Source organism: Pelmatolapia mariae, linkage group LG13 (genome assembly GCF_036321145.2).
Source record: "Pelmatolapia mariae isolate MD_Pm_ZW linkage group LG13, Pm_UMD_F_2, whole genome shotgun sequence".
In the NCBI taxonomy this organism is placed as follows: Eukaryota; Metazoa; Chordata; class Actinopteri; order Cichliformes; family Cichlidae; genus Pelmatolapia; species Pelmatolapia mariae.
The window spans coordinates 17,655,775-17,676,899 of NC_086238.1; the positions used below are offsets into that span (position 1 = coordinate 17,655,775).

The window sequence follows — 21,125 nt, forward strand, 5'->3', positions numbered from 1 at the left end:
TCGTCTAGCAGGAAGTGCCTGGATGAAGTGAGTATAGCAAAGTGGCTCTTGAAAAAAAAATTGAGTGATTGGATAGTTATTTGTTTGATTTGTTTTTCTTTCTTGTCTGCATCTCTGGCTCAAGCTGATCACAATTTAATCCAACAGGGCTGGTGGGAAAAGTGGGTCAGGAGGAAGTTTAGTAAGCTTGGCCTGAGAGTTGTTGACTTTTTTGTGGAGTATCTCACTGCAGAGGGAAGTTTTTTTGGGGGGAGCTGGTGTGGGTGAAAGGAAGCAGAATTGTGAAATAGTTGTATAGTCGTGAAAGAGGAAAGGAATTTTGTGTGTGTGTGTTTGTGTGCATTTTCTTTGTGTGTGTTTGTGTGTGGGGTTTTTTCCTGATTAAACATTATGTGTTACTGTGTTCGATTGCTTCGTTGTATTTCACCCATCCTGGATCAGAGCTTAACAGCTCCCACTTAAAAAAAAAAACCAACAAATTTTTCCTCATCTTATTGAATCATAAACACGGCAGTGAATCCCATAAGCCTCTGTGCTCAGCATTTTAATGTGTAGCATCATGCTCAAACAGCATTTGCAGGCTTCACTAATGGTACTTTACTGCTTTGTGGCTTGTCAAAGCATCTGTGCTATGCCATCTTTTAGAAGGAATTTGCCCATTAACCAGACAGTATGAATTGTAAAGCAGCAGCACTTTTTTGTATCATCTGTTTACAAAAAGGCCATAGATTTTTCCCTAAGAGGACACAAAGCTGAATAGAAGTAGGCTTGAACACTTAGCTTCTTGCTTTGATTTCTGGATATTGTCCATTATTACTGCCATGCATGCAGACCAAGACAAGAGAAGACTGTGGCAGCAGTGAGCACTGTCATGTGGGCTGGGTGTTTTTGTGTTGTTGTTGTTGTTGTTTTTTTTTGTTGTTTTTTACTGAGATTCCACATCAAGTAAAGAAGGTGCTCCTGTACTTGTGCCTTTACTCGGGTCTTTTTCTCAACCTCTGTTGTTTTCTTTTCCACAGGCTCTGCACCCTCACACTGAAAAAGCTGGTCGTCCTCAAAGAACTGGATAAAGAGCTGAACTCTCTGTCCATAGCTGTCAAAATACAGGTGGGTGGGTTAATCTCCCTAGTGTGATTGGAATAACAGGCTCAGTTGTAAGATAGCGGTGTGTCACCATCTGGAGTCTGTGCTTCACTGCTTCTGAAGTCTTTACTTTATGCTGTTGAATGTAATTGCAAAGCCTAGACACTGAGAAGACAAGCTAGTAATCCTGCTGGTTGATTAAAAAGAAAAAACCTCCCTAGGTGAACAGGAAGCTGTGGTGAGTCACGTGCTCTCAGGTTCCTTAAACGGCAGACTGGCATTACCATGCTAAGCAGTAGCATTAGCACCTTAAGACGGATTGTGTATCTTTCATTGATTGCTTGTGCATGCATGCCTCGCCTAATCTCGGTGTTATTCAACATTTGCATTCAATATATTGTATGGAGGTTACTTTGTATGTGATTTTAATGTCAGGTTTAAAAAAAGCTGAGTGTTTTGGACAGTTTTTTTTAAACAAATTAATTATCTGTCAAAACAACGACCCCTAAAATATATGAAGATGAACAAGAGTTTGTTTGTTTTTTAGACCAAATGGCCTCAGCAGAGACTTGGGTTTACATGGAGATTAAACAACTAAGTTGTACTGTCATGTTTTTTACTATTTCCAGTTAAATGTATGATTATTATTTTTTTATATAAAAGACACTTTATAAAAAAAAAATCCACTCTTCGTTATTTTACTTTTTTAAAAATCCCACTCTCAAAAGTACCCCACCCCACCTTTTTTTTTTAATATATATATATTTAATTGAAAATGTGTCTATGTAGTACTGGACTGGACAATTCTGTTCTAGGAGGAACAAATCATCCTCTCTTTACTGTCATCCTGAAGGAGAAAGAAAGCAACCAAATGTGGCTTTATCCATGAGCTACACCGTCTCCAGAGCGTGAAATCTCTCTATTTCTGCTGAGCTGCCCGGAGGACAGCAGAGCGAAGCTCTGTTCACGATGGCTCTGGAACTGGAGCATTAAATGCAATTTCTAGCAGGTTTGGTTAGAGAGAACAGAGACACTGAGGGGATAAAGAGACAGTTGGGGATGATGACAGAGGAAAGGAACGGCTTTGTTTTCAGTCAGTAAACGACAAAGCTTCATTACTGCATGTCATCGGGTTGTCTCTGCAGCACGGTCTGTGGCCTTCTCTATTCTTTCTCTGGGCCTCATTAGGTTAAGTGGTCTGCATGCACACACAGAGCTCATGTAAAGACTAATCATTTGGATCGTCTGCTTAAACTGAAGCAGAAAGAATGATGACATTGCATTTTAGTCTGCAAAAAGTTGTTTTTTGGTTTGTTTGTTTTTTCTGGCTCTTTTCAAGTAGCTACGTGTAATACATATTTTTCCATATGTTGCTTCTACGTATGATCCCAAATTTTTTCCTGTCTTTTCTGTGTATAATTGACTGAGACTGTGGGCAGGCCTTAGTGTCATCTGAATTGTGATAGGAGAACATCATTCAATTCTCATTTTACTGCAAGTTGTTGTCCAAAGCACTTCCATTTGCAGTATACTTAGATATGATCCAATAATGTGTTTGTGCATGTCTGAATTACACTGTGTTGGGTAAAGGCAGAAGCCTCAAAACCTTTAAAATCTATTTAATACAATTTCACATTGAGCTCTCATCCCTACCCTTAATACTTCTCATTTTCTGCAACAAAAAAAGGGACAGGGTGGGGGTCCAATTAAGGGAATTGAAAATGTTTAAAAAGGAAACCTTGAGACAGTGTATAGTTGAACTTGTTTTCACAGGCTTGGGTAAAGCTTGGGAGAAGGTCTGTAACATAGCCCATCTGGCCCCAGAAAGACAGTCAAAGTGTGCAGCAGGGGAGCGAGGATGAGAGAAAGGGAGGGCCAAAGGACATTCAGTACAAGCTTTCCTTGCCAAGGCTCTGTATTGTTAATGCATGTCATGCAGTTTCAGAGTGTTCTGCTTTTGTGCCTTGATTCATTGTACTAGCCAGTGAGCATGAGGGTGCATATAAGGCCTCTTTGTAGAGCTCAAGTTAGTGACAAGGTCAGACTTGGACAGAGATTTGACCTTACTTTTTTATATAAATATATTCATACTTAACAAAAGCTGCAGGTACTGTCGAGGCACTGGCAGCACGTTCCTCTCTGGAGCATATCATGCCATTAGGTTAGATAGAGAAAGAAATGAATGATTGTTAAGTGTCAGCAACGGTTAACATCCTTTAACCCTCAGTCCTTTAAAGTTTTGTATCTGTTCTTTAATGTCTCACCTTCTGCTTTTTAAATGCACATTGTTCTCTATCAGCTTTGGGGGGTTAAGCTAGAACATTGCATTGTGTTCTTGCTGCATTGAATTTTAAAGACATAGAAGTACTTAAACCAGTTCTGGATGTGGACACAGTGGAGTGCTTAACAATTATTTTATGAAGCTAAAAAAAAAAAAAAGAGTTCTTGTACCCCGGGGCAATGTCATATTAAATATGTTAAATACTTACATAAGTGGTTTTCCTACTGCCATCCCACATTGTGTCAAAGAAAAATAGTTTATTACCCTTTATTTTCACATGATTGCTCAGTACTAGAAACATAACAAAAGGGTTTAAGTGTGTATAATGCAATATATGTGTGTATGCATGTGTGTGTTGTGGTTGTACATATCTGCACCATTATATTGATAAAACTTTAAAACAATGAACGAACAGTCCGATCATCTAATTACTCTTTTTTTTTTTTTCCTGGGTTGCCAAGGAAACAGTCAAAGTAGGTTCTTTGTAGAAACCTAGTTACTGCTGCTTGTACCTAAAACCTTGGTACTTTCTCACTACTAACAGGTTGTGACTATGTGAGAGGATGTTTCCATAGTTCATCTGTTAAACTGTGAGTTTTAGGCTCAGCTCTATCTTCACTGTTACAGCACCTGCAGATCCCTCTGTCAATCTCTTACTCTATTCTTTCCCACTTGTGAACAAAACTCTTGAATTACTTTTACTACTTGACTTGAGGCAACTACTCTTTCCCAACATATGGCAGGCATTCCACCCTTTTGTAACTAAGGGCAGTGGTATCAGATCCGGAGGTGCTAATTGTCATTTCACCTGCTTTGCAATCAGCTGCAAACTTCAGTGTCTACAGTGCCTATAAATTTTATGCCTAAAAGCTGCAAATAGAATCTGTGACAAAGCTAGGTCCGGTTTAGTTCAATTTGTCCAATTTGCCAAAGAATGTCCTGAAAAGGAAGCCACTTAATCACAAGGACATACAGACAGATCCACGCATTATCACTTAGAACAAGATTTTACAAGCCATCTCACCTGAAGTACATTGCAGTGTAAAGTGACCCCTCTGGTGTCTTGTGATGATTCCTCAGCACACATTCAACTGTTTTATTTGGTATCTGTTACATGATTTGGCAGCTCTTGCAACAGTCAGATCCGATGTCATACCGATGCGTGGGACTATTCCATGAGTTTCTCTCCTGGGTATTAAGAGAGACACTGGATATCCTCACTACCCCATACTGCTCACCAAGTCTTATTTAATTCTATCATCAGATAGAGCACATACCTGAACTAATCTTTGAGTATTTATGAAATTTTTGTAGCTGTCAATGGGATGACACAGCACTGCCACTAAATAGCATGTCACAAAGGCTTGACATGCTATATATTTCCTCATAATCACACTTTAGTTCCCACTTTTAAGTTTATAAGAGGGAGAAAAAGACGCTTAGTTGTGGAAATCTGTAATTTGGCAAGGAACACGAGAGGCTTTAATCCAAGGCATATCACAGAAATCTAAGGAACTGCTGAGGGCTGAGACAGGTCATCTGAGGACACGCTATGTGTTGCTGTCTTTACATTTACACTTACGGAAGAGGCGGCATTCAGCCTGTGCCATTTAAATCCCCCGAGAATGTTAGGTCACCATATCATTGTGCCAGAACCCAGTATTAGCTTAGGTGATGAGACTTTCTCAACCGGCTTAACAGACAATTCTCTACAAGAATAGAAAGCATTAGGTAATGAAGCTAATTTTGGTTTTGAGTAGTAGCTTGAATATCAGTGGAAATAAAAAGTGTAATACAATAGCTGTGTGAATGTATTTATACTAATAACTTTCTTAGTGTTATGCTCTTAGTTCTGCGTGAACTAGAGATCGCTCTCAAAGTATGATTAAGAATGCTCACAGGTGTTTCCAATATGTTGAGTATAGCAGGCTTTTGATTAGAGAGTTGCTGGTTTAAATATATTAACACAAGCTATTTAACTTATCCTAGTAGAAGCAAAGGAGTTGAGGACTGTTTGTACTAGGCTACCACAGGCGCGAATCTGCATAAATGTGTGAATGTGAAGGAGGCTGGTACTAAAATAGGGTATGCACACTCACTCACTGTTGTCTGCATTGATAACTGGTTAAGAAAAAACGCAAAATATGTGATTTGGGGGGGGGGGTTTTTACTTATTGATTTTTGTGTCGATGATTTTTAGTCAATTTATCAACCAAGTAGCATCTAATGATTTCATGTCTGTGATCCTTTTTGAACTGTTTTTTGTTTGCCCTGATGAAAACCAAACAAACGCTTTCAGCCTTGGTTTTGGATATCTGCCAGTACCAAGTACCTGTCCAATACCAGTGTTAAAATAATACGCTGTGGTCCTCACTTTCAGGATGAGACTAGGAATTGCTGTTTTATGTCCATTATTTCTTACTGCTTTATAAGATAAACTGTAACAAATAAACACATCCAAGAGTATAAACTTACTGAGTTTACATTTATTAGTGAAAACTATCAGTGCAACCCAGATTACGACAATGAGAAATGGGGATGTTTTACAGTATTCACCTAATTTATTTGCAGAAGTCTCATTTCGGTTCATTGCGCCATTTATGGTCTTACTAGTTCCAATTCTGTATCCTCACAGTTTCACTGTGGGTGCATGACTTCATATGTGCATTACTTATATAGTGTAGCTGTAAAGCAACAGTCAAGTTGAGGACATGTCATGTTACAGAAAAAACAATAGATCATTCCAAACAAGTTAAACACTGACAGCAAAACAGACAGAAAAGACATCGTCGTCATCAACAGAGCTTTTATCAACTCACATAACTGCTGTTGATCAAAAACTATGCAAACAAATAAAGAAAAGCTGTTGCCTCCTACATGCTGTTAGCTGTCCTGCTAGGAACTTGTGCACTGCTTCTAACGTGTGGCTCTAAACAAAAAACAAATTGAATGGTTTTGATCAGTCTGTTGTCAGCATTACCTGATATATATTTTTTTGAGCCAGGATTGGACCACTAGTCCTTCCCAGTGTCACATTGGAACATCCCGGTCATGACCGTCTCACCGGCCACGACTGTAACTCTAGCTGTGGTTTTAAGCAATGAAGAAGGGCTGCGAAGCAAAGGCCCAGCACATGTCCACAGGAAAGCAGTGTTTAAATAGCTGTGCCGAACACTGACCAGGTGTTTCAAATTTCCACCAATTTCTCTCAGCTCCGGAAAGGATCCCCCGCAACACAGAACAGACAGTCGCGCCACAAGAGGGCTTGGGAGTGTAACAGTTCCCAGTTTCAACAGCAAACACTATCATGTTTATTTTTAGAAGAGGCTTATGGTGTTTTCAACTAAGAGTAAGTCACTCCTGGAAGTCCCTGGGTGTGATGAGTTTTTGTCTAGCGTTTTTGTGACATTTTGCTTTGCTTTGTCTCCTACAGGGTTCTAAGCGTCTTCTGAGATCAAATGAGTATGTCCTCCCACCCAGTGGACTGATGGAGACAGATCTGGAGCTCACATTCTCACTGCAGGCAAGCGCTCTGACATTATACTGTGAATTCTCACACAAATATGGCGGTTACTTGAGGAGCAAGAGCGTGTGGAATCTGTTGTCTACCCCATTTATAGATCGAAGTTGTGCAGCATGTCCTGTGTTGTTCTTGTTGACATTATTATGGCATTTGCAGACTGCAATAGGAGAATGCAATTTATAGAGGTGAAACAATTAAGTGAACGAGTTTTATAAAGTTGTATAAAAGGTAAAAATGCAAAAGTTCAGAAGAGTAAGAACTGGGTGAAATTACAGTGATGTTAAATGAAGGCTTGATGCTGGTAAGATGGAGATGACATGTAAAGATCTGGGACAGTGTGACTTCCGAGGGAGGCGAGTACATCCTTAGCGCAGTTAAATGTTGAGGAAAAAAGTGACGCAGTTTGCTCATAAATGCATTTATGGGCTCTTGTTGTGAAAATTTAAATTCTTCAATGGCAGTCCAAGGAGCACAGTGGTTGGTAAAATACAAGATATATCTGATGTCTTTAATAATATGCCCGTTGCCACAGTATATGCTGCGTTTGATGGCAGTTATGTGTGGGGCATCTAAACATTTGTCAGATCAGGATAACATATTGCCTGAAAGTAAAAACAGTCAGAACTGTTTTATAAGTATGCAGCAAAAGCTCTTACGTTTTACAGGACATAATGAATTTATTATTTTGCTTGTCTTACTTGATTTTTCTTATTTTCAGTACCCCCATTTTCTGAAGCGGGATGCCAATAGGCTGCAGATTATGCTGCAGAGGAGGAAACGTTACAAGAACCGAACCATCCTGGGCTACAAGACTTTGGCTGTGGGAGTTATCAATATGGCAGAGGTACTGCACAATGCCTTAACTAAGGCAGCTATTTCACTCACTTACTTTTGTTTCATTGTAAGCTGTTCTTGAGGAACATTTCATTTTGCTTGGAGCCTGCGATGGCATTCTTCTTTCACAGTGATTGACATGGCTATTTGCTTCTGTTTATCATGTCTTGGTTGCCAGAGAGAGAGGCCCTCCTGTGATGCACGTTTTTTTTTTTTTTTTTTTCTCAGATGACTCAGTCATCACACATATTGCCGTATGAGATTATGAACCATCTGGATCTGCCTTCATATGCACTTGTATAAAAACAGTGCAATCAGGCATGCTGTGCAGAAATACCTGAGTGAGAGCTGGATGTTTGTTTGAAGTGGAATATTTTTTTTTTTTGCCTTGATTACAGTCCTTTAATTTGAGTTCAGAGCTCAGCTGGTTCCTGCACGTATCTTCGGCCATCAAACTGCTATATTTGACTTTCAAAAAGGCCGTATTTGTTTTTCTGTTATCAGTGTTGATATCAGACGTTGAAACTTTGCTGCAGTCGTTGCACTGTATTCACTCTCTGCAAACAAGCAAAGATCACTGATCAATAACTGTCATCCCCTCAAAACTGTACAAAGCCGAGTGTGCTCCATGGTTGGGGTGTTTGTTTGGTTTTTTTTTGGAGGGGGGGGCTCTTCATTATCTATTATCACGTTAAAGACTGCCATTAGGTTTAGACATAATTACTGAGTTCCACGTTTATCTGTAGAAAGAAAAAGGTGACAGTTCTCATTACAGCTGCTGATGTGCCTCTCCAAAGTTATTTTCCAGCAGGAGCCCCAGGACAGCAATTGATGGACATCTGGAAGCCAGACTAATGCATTATTGTATTTTAAAATACCACTCAGCTGTTGTGCTGTTGGTGCTTGTTGCAATGAAGCAACTCCCAGACCTCTATGAATAAAGCTAGATAGGCCATTATTGGATGCTGTTGGGTAATTACGTTGTCATCTGCTGTGGCGTAAACCCTCTTGTGCCCTCATTCTGAAACTATCGAAGCATTGTGTTGGAGGAAGTCGCTTATTGGACTTTGAATGGAACATTCAAAGTGCACCCCTGTCAGCGTTTGAGCAAAATGAGCCCACTCTCTGTACAGCAATTCATCAAGTGAAATATTGAAAGCACCCCACAGATGGAGCTCGGAACGAAAGCTCATTCCTTCTCATCTGATTCAAAACAGTTTATGTAAACTGTGTTATTCTGTTTGTCTGGGTGATATGCACAAATTGGCTTGGCTCCTTTAGGCATTCAGCTTTTGTGCTAATGAAGATTTATTTAGAGGTAGCATAGCTGTCTGCTTGTAGTCAGTTGGTGTAAAGCAGTGTGGCAGAAGCCATTTTGATCTCTGTGGGATCGTTATCTGCTCTGTAAAGAGAAAAATTCTTCCATCCTGATTGTCTGCTGCGAAAAATGTTTGTATTTTCAATATTTGATCCCTCCTGCTCCAGCGTAGCTCCAAAAGATTGATATGCATAGCAAGTATAGAAGTCATGAAGTCTCAGCAAAAACGTTAAAAAAAGAAAAGTATAAGGAACTTTTCAGTGAGGGATAAAAAAGGACTAAAGTGGGGGGGGGGGGGGGGGGGGGGGGGGGGGGGGGGGGTGTTATACCTCAATTTTCAGCCTGTTTGTCATTTTAAGGGATTCAAAAAAATTATTCCTGGCCTCAATGTTGAACTATGTCCAGGTGATGCAACACCCAACAGACGGAGGACAGATTCTGGGTCTCCATAGCAACGTAAAGGAGGCGCCAGTGCGTGTGGCGGAGATCAGCGTGTACTCTCTTTCCAGCCAGCCCATCGACCACGAGGATGGTAGCGGCCAGGCTGGCCGCAAGACCAAAACCTCAGGTGGGCACAGCAATCTCTCACCTGCCTGTGTTGGGTCTGTTAGACAGGCCTGCACCCATGCTGCCCAGCCAAGTTCTGCTTGTAATTTTAGCCAGCTCACCCTACCCAGGCCTCTTTCTTCCCTCCTTCCACATGGCTCCTATTTCCCAACTGAGGACAGAATAAACTCTATTAATCCCAGGCTGTGCTGTGGCCAAGGATATGTTATTCTCTTCAGCTATGGTTGTAATGTTGATTTGAGAGTTGAACAGATGTAGGGCCTATTACCTTACACAACTCTAATTCTGGACTGAGGAGAAATACTGGGCCCTATTCGGACTCCATGCCTTTATCCCGCTGTGCTTATCCGTCGCTGTTCTGGATGTTATTAGGGAGGCCGCTCTAACATAACAGATGAGCTCATGCACCAAGTATTAAACTGGTGTCACTCTGAGGGAAGAAAAGATGTTTGTCTTTCTCTCCTCTGCAGTGATCTTTAATAGCATCCAACCCACCTAGGAACGCAGAACAGGATGTTTGACGGGCAAAAGGAAGTCTGCATTAACATTTACCAAAAAAATAAAAAGTAAAGATATTCCATCACCTGATTTGCCCTCAGCTGTCAAACTAACAAACTGCCTCTTTAAAATGATGTCTAGTTCAGATGACACAGAATTTATTAACCATTTGACCTGAAAACTAAACAAAAAGAGCGTTTCCGTGCATTTTTGTATTCTCATATATTTTGCCCATTATTCTTGTCCTGTAGCCGAAACAGTCTACTATTAACAAACAGAAGAACATTAGGCAGAAAATTGAAAAACCTTCCCCGCACAAAATGTAAAACTGCCTTTGGCCTCACCCTGATATGTGTGAAAAATGGGCTAAACATTTAATAACAGCCTGATTTACATCTTATTAGCATTATGCAGTTTGGTGTAAGACATTGTGCTTTCCACTGGCAGGGTAAGAAGAATATTTAGTGAAGAAAACCATGTTAAACATTAAGTTTAGGAGGTTTCACTTAATAAATTCCTGACCAGAACAATTTTTAGAACCAGAACCATTGTTTTATTAGATATTGCAGTCATCTTGGAATATTGTTTCACACTTTGTATCTCTGTCTTTTAAACTTTTAGAAAAGATGTGTCTTTTCAAAACTTTAAATTTTAACCTTTTTGGTGTAATGCTGTTAATGTTAGCCTAGGTATATTCCTCTAGACATATATCTCAATGTGTTTGTGTGTGTGTGGTTGGGCTACCTCAGACCGCTCCCCAGATATGGATAACTATTCTGAGGACGATGACGACAGCTATTCGTCAGAGCAAGAAGCCAGTGATGACGCAGTTCACGGCCAGGTTCGTGCCAGAGAATCTTTAGATCCAGACAAATGTATAGTACATACACCAAGAAATAAAATCTCCCATATAAACAAAAGAAGTCTACATCAAATGTTATTCAGGAAGTAGAGGGGTTTTTGTAATGATGTCTTTTTCTTTGTTTATAAAAATATAAGAGAAATTGATTTTAATAATTTCTCTATTTCAGGATCTTTACGATGAAGACGACGAGGTCAGGAAGCCCAAGAAGGCCCGCAGGAAAATGATCCGAACCACTTCCATGACTAGGGTTAGTAGCTTTCTTTTCCACTGTATGCAGTTTTCCATGCTCAGCAGTCACTTTGTGAATAGCTTAAAACCTGTGTTTGCTTCTCTACAAGCTTTTAAGGGAAAGCACACACTGTGTTCCTTGTTCAGACCATTAAGACAATGTGGACAGACGTGTAAATGAGCCCAGTGAAGTGGCTAAAATGGCCTTTACATAGAACAACTCTGAATATGTAATCCAGTGAACAGTTACCTGGAGTCGAGCTATCGTGCTTATTTAACTGTGACTTGGTATCCTTCTATTCTGTTAATCCTTCTCTCGTAACTGCATGTGGGGGGTTTTTCTGTTTTTCTGTTGCAGCAACCTAACTTTAAGCAGAAATTTGTGGCCTTGCTGAAGAGGTTCAAGGTGACCGATGAGGTGAGTTGCAAAAAAAAAGGTAATTGCATTTGTTTGAACTGACACCGCATAAGAACATGTTCAATGTCAAAGCAAATGAGGGATACAGCATCCTCCTCGCTGTGCCCCCAGGAATTTCTGTCCTCTTATGAAATCTTCTGGAGGTCAGCTGTGAAACTTGCATTTAGTAAATTACCCTCGAGGCAGGACGGAATAATCTCAGTATTGACTGTCTAAGCAGCATTCTGTTACATCACTGCTAATGTGCTCCTGACTAGAGGGCAATCACCAGTAGAGAAATCACTGCCACAACAGGGTTACAAGCATCATTACGCTGCATTACATTTCTGCTCACAGATGCGCATTTCCATTAGCAGCGATTTATATCTGGAATCCATTAACCATCTTATTTTTTACTACTTAATGCAATACAAAATGTATTATTTAGATTTGTGCTCTTGTTATGAATAAATGTCTCTCAGCATAATGCCTTGTAATCAGGTCATCAGCAGGACATTGACAAATTGTATGCAGCAACCCATACATGTCCATTAGTGCATAATCTGTGTTAAGCCCTTTGGATGAAAATATTATCCTTGAACTGTAAGAAATCTATAGGGAAAACCTGGAACATGCATTGCCTTGTTTCTCATCTTTCTTCCTCCTTGTGTTGCAAGCAATCCAAAAACTATATCAGCGAGCATGTTTTGAAAAATCCTATTCATAAAAACAAGTTATGTGGGTTTTCAGACTGAATGGGGATTCGTTTATATGTGATCGAGATCTAAAAAGTTCTGTCTGAGATATTTAACCTAGCGATGCTTTCGCCAGCATTTTTGCCTGTGTGTGTGTGTGTGTGTGTGTTTTTTTTTTTTTTTTTTTTTTTGTTGGATGGTTCTGGAAGCTCCAGGTGGCCTGATGATCTTTTATCACGTTCCCTGTCGCTAATCTCCTTCTTCTGGCTGCGGCTCTATAAATACATAGCCGGGAGGAGGAGAGGGGACAGACTGTGTTTGTCTGCTCCCTGCCAGCTCCTGCACTTATGGAGTGGCATTAATCACCTGATTAGTCCACAAGCCTGGCTGTGTGTAGTTCCTATGATATACATCTCCACTGTGCAGCTGGTAGAGCAAGGCTCAGCATCTTAGCACTTCGCTAACGCTCACTTTTTATTAGCTCTTCTTTGAACTAAGGCAGGACTGTATATATTACATACGGTTTTCCGTTTTACAGCTTTCAGTGTTCTCATTCATTCTTGAAGCTCCATTACTCCAGCTGTGAAAGTGATTAGCTTATGCACAGCGCCCATTAACACCCTGCCCTTATTTAATCCATGGCCATAATTACAAATCCCTGATTACAGGATACTGATGATGTGTCTATCCTGTGTGGCAGGTCCTGGACTCTGACCCAGTAGACCAGACACAGGAGGTTGAGGAGGATCTGGACTTACTCTATGACAGTCTAGAGGTGTATAATCAGAGTGACAGTGGGCCAGAGGTGGAGGACAATGAGAGTGTCCTGAGCACTCCTAAGCCCAAACTCAAGTATGTCTGTCTTTCATATTTTTTTTCCAGATAAAATGTTTATAGTTGAAAGTTTGTATGTGGTTATAGGGTGAACTGTTACATTTTAAAATAACAAATGTTAAATAATGATCGAAAAGTACGCATATACATTGTCGGGAAAAAGTGCCCATTCATTTTTATACTGTGATTTGATCTTGAACTTATTCTTCACCTTTAGCAGCAGTAACCACAACAGATACTTTGTGTCTGTAGGTCAGACCAGCACAGCATTTTAATCATTCTTCTTCTGCAAACTGTTTCAGTTCAGTAATATATTTTTAGGATGTCCAGTGTGAGTGACTCTCTCTAAGTCATTGCATGTAGTAGTAGTTTCAGTAGCTCTGAATGGGTCACTCTGAAAAGCAGATTTTGTTTGAAGCTGTTCTGTTGTAGACTTACTGCAGTGTTTAGGGTCATTGTCCTGCTGCAGTGTCCTTTATGATGCCCAGTCATGGAGATCATCCCTATTTATGAACAGATATGTTCACCATCTCCAAGGATTTGGCTGAGAACATGAGAGTACTGCTCGCTCATGTGGTACTGACCTGCCACATCCTAAGTCATATGCTGCTTTAGTATTTATGCTATATAAAATAAGCCTTTAAGCTACATCCAAGAGCATAAACTCATAAGGGAAGTGCTTGAGTTCAGAAATAAAGTGAGAAGTAGCATTGATTCCCATTTGACTTGTATGCAATTGGATGCCTTTCGGTAACCGGAGAAGTTGCCCCCTGCAGGCTGTAATGAAGAACAAAGGGGTGAGGCTTGAACTGTGAACTGGAAGCTACATCAATTTTTTTTTATATATAGTCGATGTTTACAGGGACGGTTTGACATCAACAGATTATTCTTGTGAATTGACAATTTATATGTTATTGATTTATAAATATGCTTTGGGCTTTCGGACTGTTGACTGCACGTAGCTTTGAAGGTTCATAGTTTTCTAAACTATACTGTAATTGTTTGACACCTGTAGTATGGACAAGAGCAATATGAATTTTGTTTTATTAGTTCAAAAATGTTTTTTTCTTACTTTGATGCCCATTTTACTACATCTTAAAGCAAACGTTTCGATCATTCCGAAGGCTTCCCCTACTTAAACTGTTTTTTCTTGTCTAATTCAAATATTTGCTCTTGCTTCTAGGCCGTTTTTTGAAGGGATGTCTCACTCCAGCTCGCAGACAGAAATTGGAAGCATCCACAGCCAAAAAAGTCAGCAGAGAGAGATGTCATGCCCTGTGAGTTGATTAGCACGAACTCTATGAACAGACCCCTTTGATGCCTTTGAGTCGCACTGTTTATCTATAAAGTTCTGCCTCGCAGTTATTTTAGAGGTCCTTATAAACAGTGTTACATAAAAGACTTTCCCCTGTATTGCCCCAGTGTTTAAATTCCTGCCAGCCCTTTGTTCATATTGTGGTTCAGGGATTCCCAAGGATACTAGAGACAAGATATTCTTAGCATGTCCGCCATGTGGACCCTAGCAGAAAAGGACTGGGTCCTGCTGTCCTTCAGAATTTATAGGGTCTGACACAAAATGACCTTTTCACCACCATCACTGCACACAAATATGCTCCCATTGCTCAGAGAGAAGATTGGATGGAGCAATCCTGAACTCCTACTCAGAAATTTATGGCCCATCTGAACAACAAGAGAGACATGTTGAGTGTGATGGCGAGAGAGCGAGAGGTGTTTATAAATATCAGGGAATCCATTTTAGCGTGTAATAAAATGGCCCAGAGCAATTCAGGCTATTCAGGCTACTCAGTCAAACGTTCTAGTCGAGCTTCATAAACATGTCTTGCTGCCAGAATGTAAACTCTTTAATCTAATATTTAAATAAATCACACTTTACAAGAGCCGTTCAAACAAGACGAGAATTAAAAACAGGAATGTGCCTCTTGCACGTCTGGGGTTTATATATATTACACCAGCAGTAGTGAAATGTACAGGCACTATAGGTGAGGTATTTATATATACTTACCCTGTGAAACTGGTCTGTTATAAATCTTGCAATTCATTAATTATGACATCAGTACTTCCATTTGGAGCTTTTATTTTCACCAGAAAGGTGAGCTTCATGGTTAAAATGATCTAATGTGTTGGCATGTGTGTTTTACCCCCCAGAGTGGAGACTTTCTCACTGTGGACAGATGTAAAGTACAAGGGGGGCGATATCAGGATGACAGCGTCACAGACACAACCATTGGGGTATGTTTTTGGAACAGTCATACATTTTTTTGTTTTGTTTTTTTTATCCCCCTTCTTTCTTTCTTTCTTTCTTTTTTTTACTTAATACCCTTGAGCATCCCTTTCTCACATTTTTCTTTTCCAACCCCCTACCCTCTCCACTTGAGTGCCCTTTTGCTCCCGTGGGTCTTAGTTGTTTTCCGGGAAAAAGAAAAGAGGGGAGGGAGCGTGCGAGGGCAGGCAAACTAAACAGCATAGTCATCCATTATGGATCAGCAGAGCAGGCAAGGCAGCTTCATGCTGGATAAATCTTGACTGATGAGGATGGAAAGAGGGGTGTTTGTGTTTGTTTTTGTTCTTGTGCTGTCGGGTCGGTCTAACCTTGTTCATCGAGCTCCAGCCCCCCCTCTGAGCCACTCAGCACACCAATCCACTGAGTGAGTTCAAACTGAATATCTAAGCTGCAGGAGCAGTGTTTCCCCAGCCACCTGCTAAGAGACCATGACTTTTTTATCTCATATGTCATGGTCGGCTTACACCATTATCTCAAACCTCAAAAAAATGAGCTCAGTTATTCACCAGGCCAGTATCTTTCTACCTCCTCACCCTCCACCTCTGCTCTTTCAACTCTCGTCTTGGCAGCAGGAGGGCTACACACAAAACCACAGAAAGAGAAACTGATGCCGTTTGAATTGGAGATGCCATGCAATACCTGCGAGTGTTTAAAAAAGAAAAATTAAAAATCGGAAATATTCATTTTTAAAGGTCTTGATCTTTTAATGTGCATATGGAAGTGTGTATGCAGGAATGATGTGTTTGACTGTATGTTGGACATTTTGACACTCATCTTTAATGTGTGGTTTTATCCAAACTTTGAAGTACTTTCTAATTGTGTGCTTTACTATGCAGACACATAGAAAAGAGTTACTGTAGACACACAAATAAAACGTTAGGTGAAAATTTTGGTTGCCAGGAGACAGTTGCTGGGAAGCTCATTGGCCCATGGAGTGCATATGGAGCTTTTTTCTGACAGCAGCTGATTTGACATGAAACAGTTGATAAACAAAGCTGTAATTAGCAACACATGCTTACCTGCTCTCTTCACGTTGCAACGGCTGCTGGGAAAAAGCTCTGTTTCAACCAAATTGTAAAGTGACAAATGGCTAGACTCAGCCCTGCAGGTTGAAAGGTACTTTTGCATCTTTCTTCTGGGTTTTTTTTGTTTTTGTTTTTTTTTTTTTGTTTGTTTGTTTGTTTTTTGTGGTCTTGTTTTTCAGTCTTTTAAGTATTTTAACTGAGCTCTGTAACTTACAGAAGAGACAAATTAGCTGTTATTTTTCATAGGCCTGGGATCATGGAGCCCTGGTTAATAATTAATGCATGAATCCAGCTAATATTTGTTGTTAATAGACATGAATTGTTTTATACAGTTTTGAAATGTTGAAAAAGACGTGACATTAAATGCACTTGTGTTCATTTACACTTTATTTTTTGTTTTCCACTAATCTTGTGGTATGACTGAGTTGGATTTTCTCTCTCAAATTGATTGTCTTGAACATTTGCAAACCTGCAGTGCCTGTGTTTGATAAACATTAGCGTTGTCCTCCTACAGCCCTCTTGGCTCATCTTTGCTCCCCCCCTTTTGGTTCAGGAGCCAGAGACTGATGACAGCGGGCCAGGGCCTGGGGAGGTGAGCAGCTGGGATGTTAACATTGAACGGGTGCCCTGCTCCGTTGGCAAGCTCTGCAAGACTGAGTCCCAAAACCACATGTCTCCCAGGTAAAATGCTGATGACTACATCTGGGAATAAGCATTCAGTATAGATCTAATGTGTGTCTGCTTTAATTGTTAATTTGCTTTTCTTATAAACCGGATCATTAGGTTCTTTTTTTTCTTCCTGACTGTCATATATTTTATTCTTCGCTTGTTGTCTCCTCAGTAAAGTGGAAAACAAGCTGCAGAGACGACCTCGCAGCACCTCCATGAAAGACAGGCAGAATTCCAAGGCCCAAAGCGACAGGACCAGCAGCATGGAGTCTGAGTGCTCCCCAGACTCAAGACTCATAGCCCAGGTAGACAACGCATCCAGGATCGAGCATCAGACTCTGTTCTTTACACCTTTTTTTTCAGTCCAGTGGAAATGTGCTGACTTGTGTCATTGTCATACTTTGCGCTCCTAATTTGTGTCAAAGGTTCCGAGGAAGTCCGTCTATGACCAACTAAACCAGATTCTCATCTCTGACGAACGCTTACCAGAGAGCATCATTCTCATCAACACTACAGAGTGGCAAGGACAGGTCTGTTTTTCTATAAGTAGCATTGAATCATGAATTCCTTTACCTTCATTTGTTCATACATGCGATAGAACCACACGGATCATGCAGAACAGGGCTTATTTTTACCCATGCTGCACACATTACATTGTTGCAAAAAGAGGAAAATACAAAAAAAATGTGTGTGTGCTTCCGAGTATCATTTTTTTTCTTTTTTCCAACCCGATCAACCCTGCCTCTGGTATATCCATTAACTCATCGTGTCCCTCTCATGTGTGTTTCTGTGCAGTATGTAGCCGAGTTGCTCCATGAACAGGGCCAGCCCATTGTGTCAACCTGCTCTGCTGCAGATGTTCAGGCTGCCTTCAACACCATCGTTACTCGCATCCAGAGATTGTGAGTCACATACATGCATACATACACACGCATTGGCTGAATGACACAGCCCATCAGATGGCGTGATTTTTATTGTTTATTTATTTATTTTTATCTCATTATCTTGAACCAATCTTCACCGAACTATATGTGTTTGATGGCTACTCACTAGATAATTCCAGGATGGTATTGCTCATGCTGCTAAAGCGCTCACTGTGCGTGAACCCATTCTATCAAAATACGGCCGTTTCCTCATGAAAAGCTTAAGTTCAGCTGCCTTCTCCGTTTCCTGGATCCATCTGCTCGGCTGTCATCTCCTCAGGATGTCATGTCAGTGGGAGACGAGGCTCTCTCGGTTTGCTGTACTGCTTCTGTCAAACATGTTTTTCTCCCTTATTCAGCTGAACTGCAACTTTTTAGCGCTTTAGACACCTGCTCCTCAGTCAACGCATTTACTCCAGCTGGGGCAATGTCACGCAGAGCCGCGCATGTCTCTGATGTTAACGTGCTTGCTCAGTGCTGTGCCACCGCTAACAGAATGATTGTTTTCTGAGATGTTGTCACTTGGAGTAAACACAACTTTCTTGTCTTTTTAATACCAAATGTATCAACATTCTCTTCTGCTTTAATCTCTCTTGACATTACCTAGAAATTCTTTAAGATGATCCATTATATGTTACAGCATGTAAGTACTTTTAGGGTTTGATTGCTGCTTTAGAAAGAGCTTTGTGAAACTTGAAATTATTTGCGGGTTTAAGACCCTTTTGATGAATTTTTCCTGGCTAAACTGAATTTATTCTTCTTTCTTTTTTTTGTCGTTTAACTTAAAGATGGAATTGGTCTTTGGTTTATTATTGTAGGATTAGGATCTAAAAAATGTTGCGCCATTTGCTCTAGAAAGGCTTGTAGATACTCGCAAGTACCTAATAAATTATAGCCTATGACGTATTTTGGCTTCCCAAAAAGGTAAGACCGGTTTTAAACCAGATGGATCTTATTGAGAAATAAATCTCTGCTTCAGACTTCCGTCACTTCTCTCACACTCATGCTCTGACCCATATTTCTAAGAAGTTGAATCTTAGTCGTCCTCTTAATTACTCATCTGTTGGCTCCATTTTTTTATCCCTTGCAGCTGTAACTGTAATGCACAGACACCACCGACGATGAAGGTGGCGGTGGCAGGCGACCAGAGTTACCTCAGCACCATCCTGAGGTTTTTTGTGGAGCAGCTAGCCAACAAGACCCCTGACTGGCTGAGTTACATACGCTTCCTGGTGATCCCCATTGGTAATTCATTGATTTATACGAAATCCATGCAGGCATATTCTGTACTTTTAGCGTTTGTTTTATATATAAATATCCTCTCCACAGGCTCTCATCCCCTGGCAAAGCACGTGGCTTCTTTTGACAGCCGGTTCAACAGCATCTTTATGGACACTGCGTGGAGAGAGCTGTTCTGCAGGACAGAACGGCCCGCCTCAGGTAGGACACGCAGCTCTGGTGTCTGCATTTCTTATGTGCAGCCAACTTGAAAGGGAAAGAAATTGGGTGGGAGCAGAGGTCAGGGGCTGATGAATTGGAGAAAGAGATTTCTTCCAATTGCAAAAGACAGCTACATCCTGTTTGAGATCATGGCATTATTCCTTCTTCCTTTAAACTGCCTGCTGCTGATTAAGAAGACCGCCAGACTGTCAGAAGTCTTATTCTCATTTTTACCCCGAAGCTTCTAACACATTGTAATATTAAAAACAGAGGTTGTTGTTTTTGAAAAGGTACATCATCATAACCTTTTTGGGTTTGTTTGTTTCAACTTTTTCCAACATCTCCAACGATTTTAGCTTTAAACCTCCCAGCTGTATGCCAGTTGTAGCTAATTAGTCTGAAACAATAAAGTAGGAATACGTAGGATTAATCCAAGCAGCCAAATCGAAGACATTTGCGTGTTTGATGTTTATTTTAGGATTTTCTTGTTAACTTTAAGCCTTGAATATATATATATTTTTTACACTCTCACCATGTGAGAATGTTACATAAAATGGCTCACATAAATCCATGCTTAAGCCTCTATTCCAATCCAACTCCTCCATTATCACTTGTTCTGCCCAAACATGCCTGATAATCTTCACCCATCCTCACCTATTAATTCCCTCTCTTTAATCCCCAAAGGTGCAAGAGTCACAATGTTACACATGGTGTTGAATCATCTCAAAGCAGTTGGGTTGAACCAAAAAACAAAAAAAATCTAGAGCAGAGGTCTTTTATTCTTACCATAAGGTGTGATCCCGACACTGAAGGCAGTTTGTAATAGGACTGACTTTGAGTGTTCTCAGTCGATTAAGTGCCGAGAAGCTACAGGTCAAAATGAATTGATTAAAACTCAAGTCTATATTTCAAGTTGCCAAAAAAAATTGCATCCCAGGATACGAGCGACCCCCACATGCGTTTTGTTTGACATATAATTTATCCCGTGTGTCACACGGTCGACTTCACCCACATTTTAATGACATTTTACACTCAGCAGCCCCCATCTCCTTAATTCAGTGGAATGTGAATGATGAATGCACAGTCCCCTAGCACACTGCTCTATGTGAAAATTACCATTTGCATCAAATGTCAGCTTGTTAGCAAGACATAAAACAGGAGAGGCTTGTTGTTAACAATCTATCTCTTTGCTCCCTGAAGATAACATAGATGTAGCGGGACGAATCATTCAGTATCTGGCCGGTGCCAACGTGTCCCATCAGTTTCCCATCTCAGAAGCCATGCTCACCTACAAGCAGAAGAGGTAAAGTGACCATGCTTATTAAAGTTGTGGCTTATTCATCCAATGTTTTCTGTATTTGAGCATGCATCTGTGCTTTTTTTGTGCTCTAAGCAAGTCTGTGTTGCAGTTATTTGTAACTGGTAGTTCTGATGTTAATTTTCTTCTATGTTTCCAAAAAATGAATCATTGAACTAATGTTGCAATGACAGCCCATCATAAACTAGCACTTGTAGTGAATATCAGCTAAAACTGCATGAGGAACATAATTAGATGAATGTGCATGTAAGCATGCAGCTGCAAGAACATGCATTAAACACACAAAGCAAGCATCAGCTCAGTTTCCACACTAAACTCACTTCTG

General features: G+C 40.4%; 1 protein-coding gene across 1 annotated transcript in view; it reads left to right on the top strand.

Moving 5' to 3' along the window:
* Positions 1-21,125, top strand: part of LOC134640486 (phosphofurin acidic cluster sorting protein 2-like) — a 44,723-nt gene that overhangs the window by 16,990 nt on the left and 6,608 nt on the right. Inside the window, exons 2-18 of the mRNA XM_063492299.1 lie at positions 1,020-1,107; positions 6,798-6,887; positions 7,606-7,731; positions 9,445-9,607; positions 10,854-10,945; positions 11,136-11,216; positions 11,556-11,615; positions 12,990-13,141; positions 14,307-14,400; positions 15,290-15,373; positions 17,004-17,131; positions 17,292-17,424; positions 17,545-17,649; positions 17,915-18,021; positions 19,133-19,287; positions 19,372-19,482; positions 20,683-20,785. Of these exons, the coding sequence (XP_063348369.1) occupies positions 1,020-1,107; positions 6,798-6,887; positions 7,606-7,731; positions 9,445-9,607; positions 10,854-10,945; positions 11,136-11,216; positions 11,556-11,615; positions 12,990-13,141; positions 14,307-14,400; positions 15,290-15,373; positions 17,004-17,131; positions 17,292-17,424; positions 17,545-17,649; positions 17,915-18,021; positions 19,133-19,287; positions 19,372-19,482; positions 20,683-20,785 (1,872 nt within the window). The remainder of the gene's footprint in view (positions 1-1,019; positions 1,108-6,797; positions 6,888-7,605; positions 7,732-9,444; positions 9,608-10,853; positions 10,946-11,135; positions 11,217-11,555; positions 11,616-12,989; positions 13,142-14,306; positions 14,401-15,289; positions 15,374-17,003; positions 17,132-17,291; positions 17,425-17,544; positions 17,650-17,914; positions 18,022-19,132; positions 19,288-19,371; positions 19,483-20,682; positions 20,786-21,125) is intronic.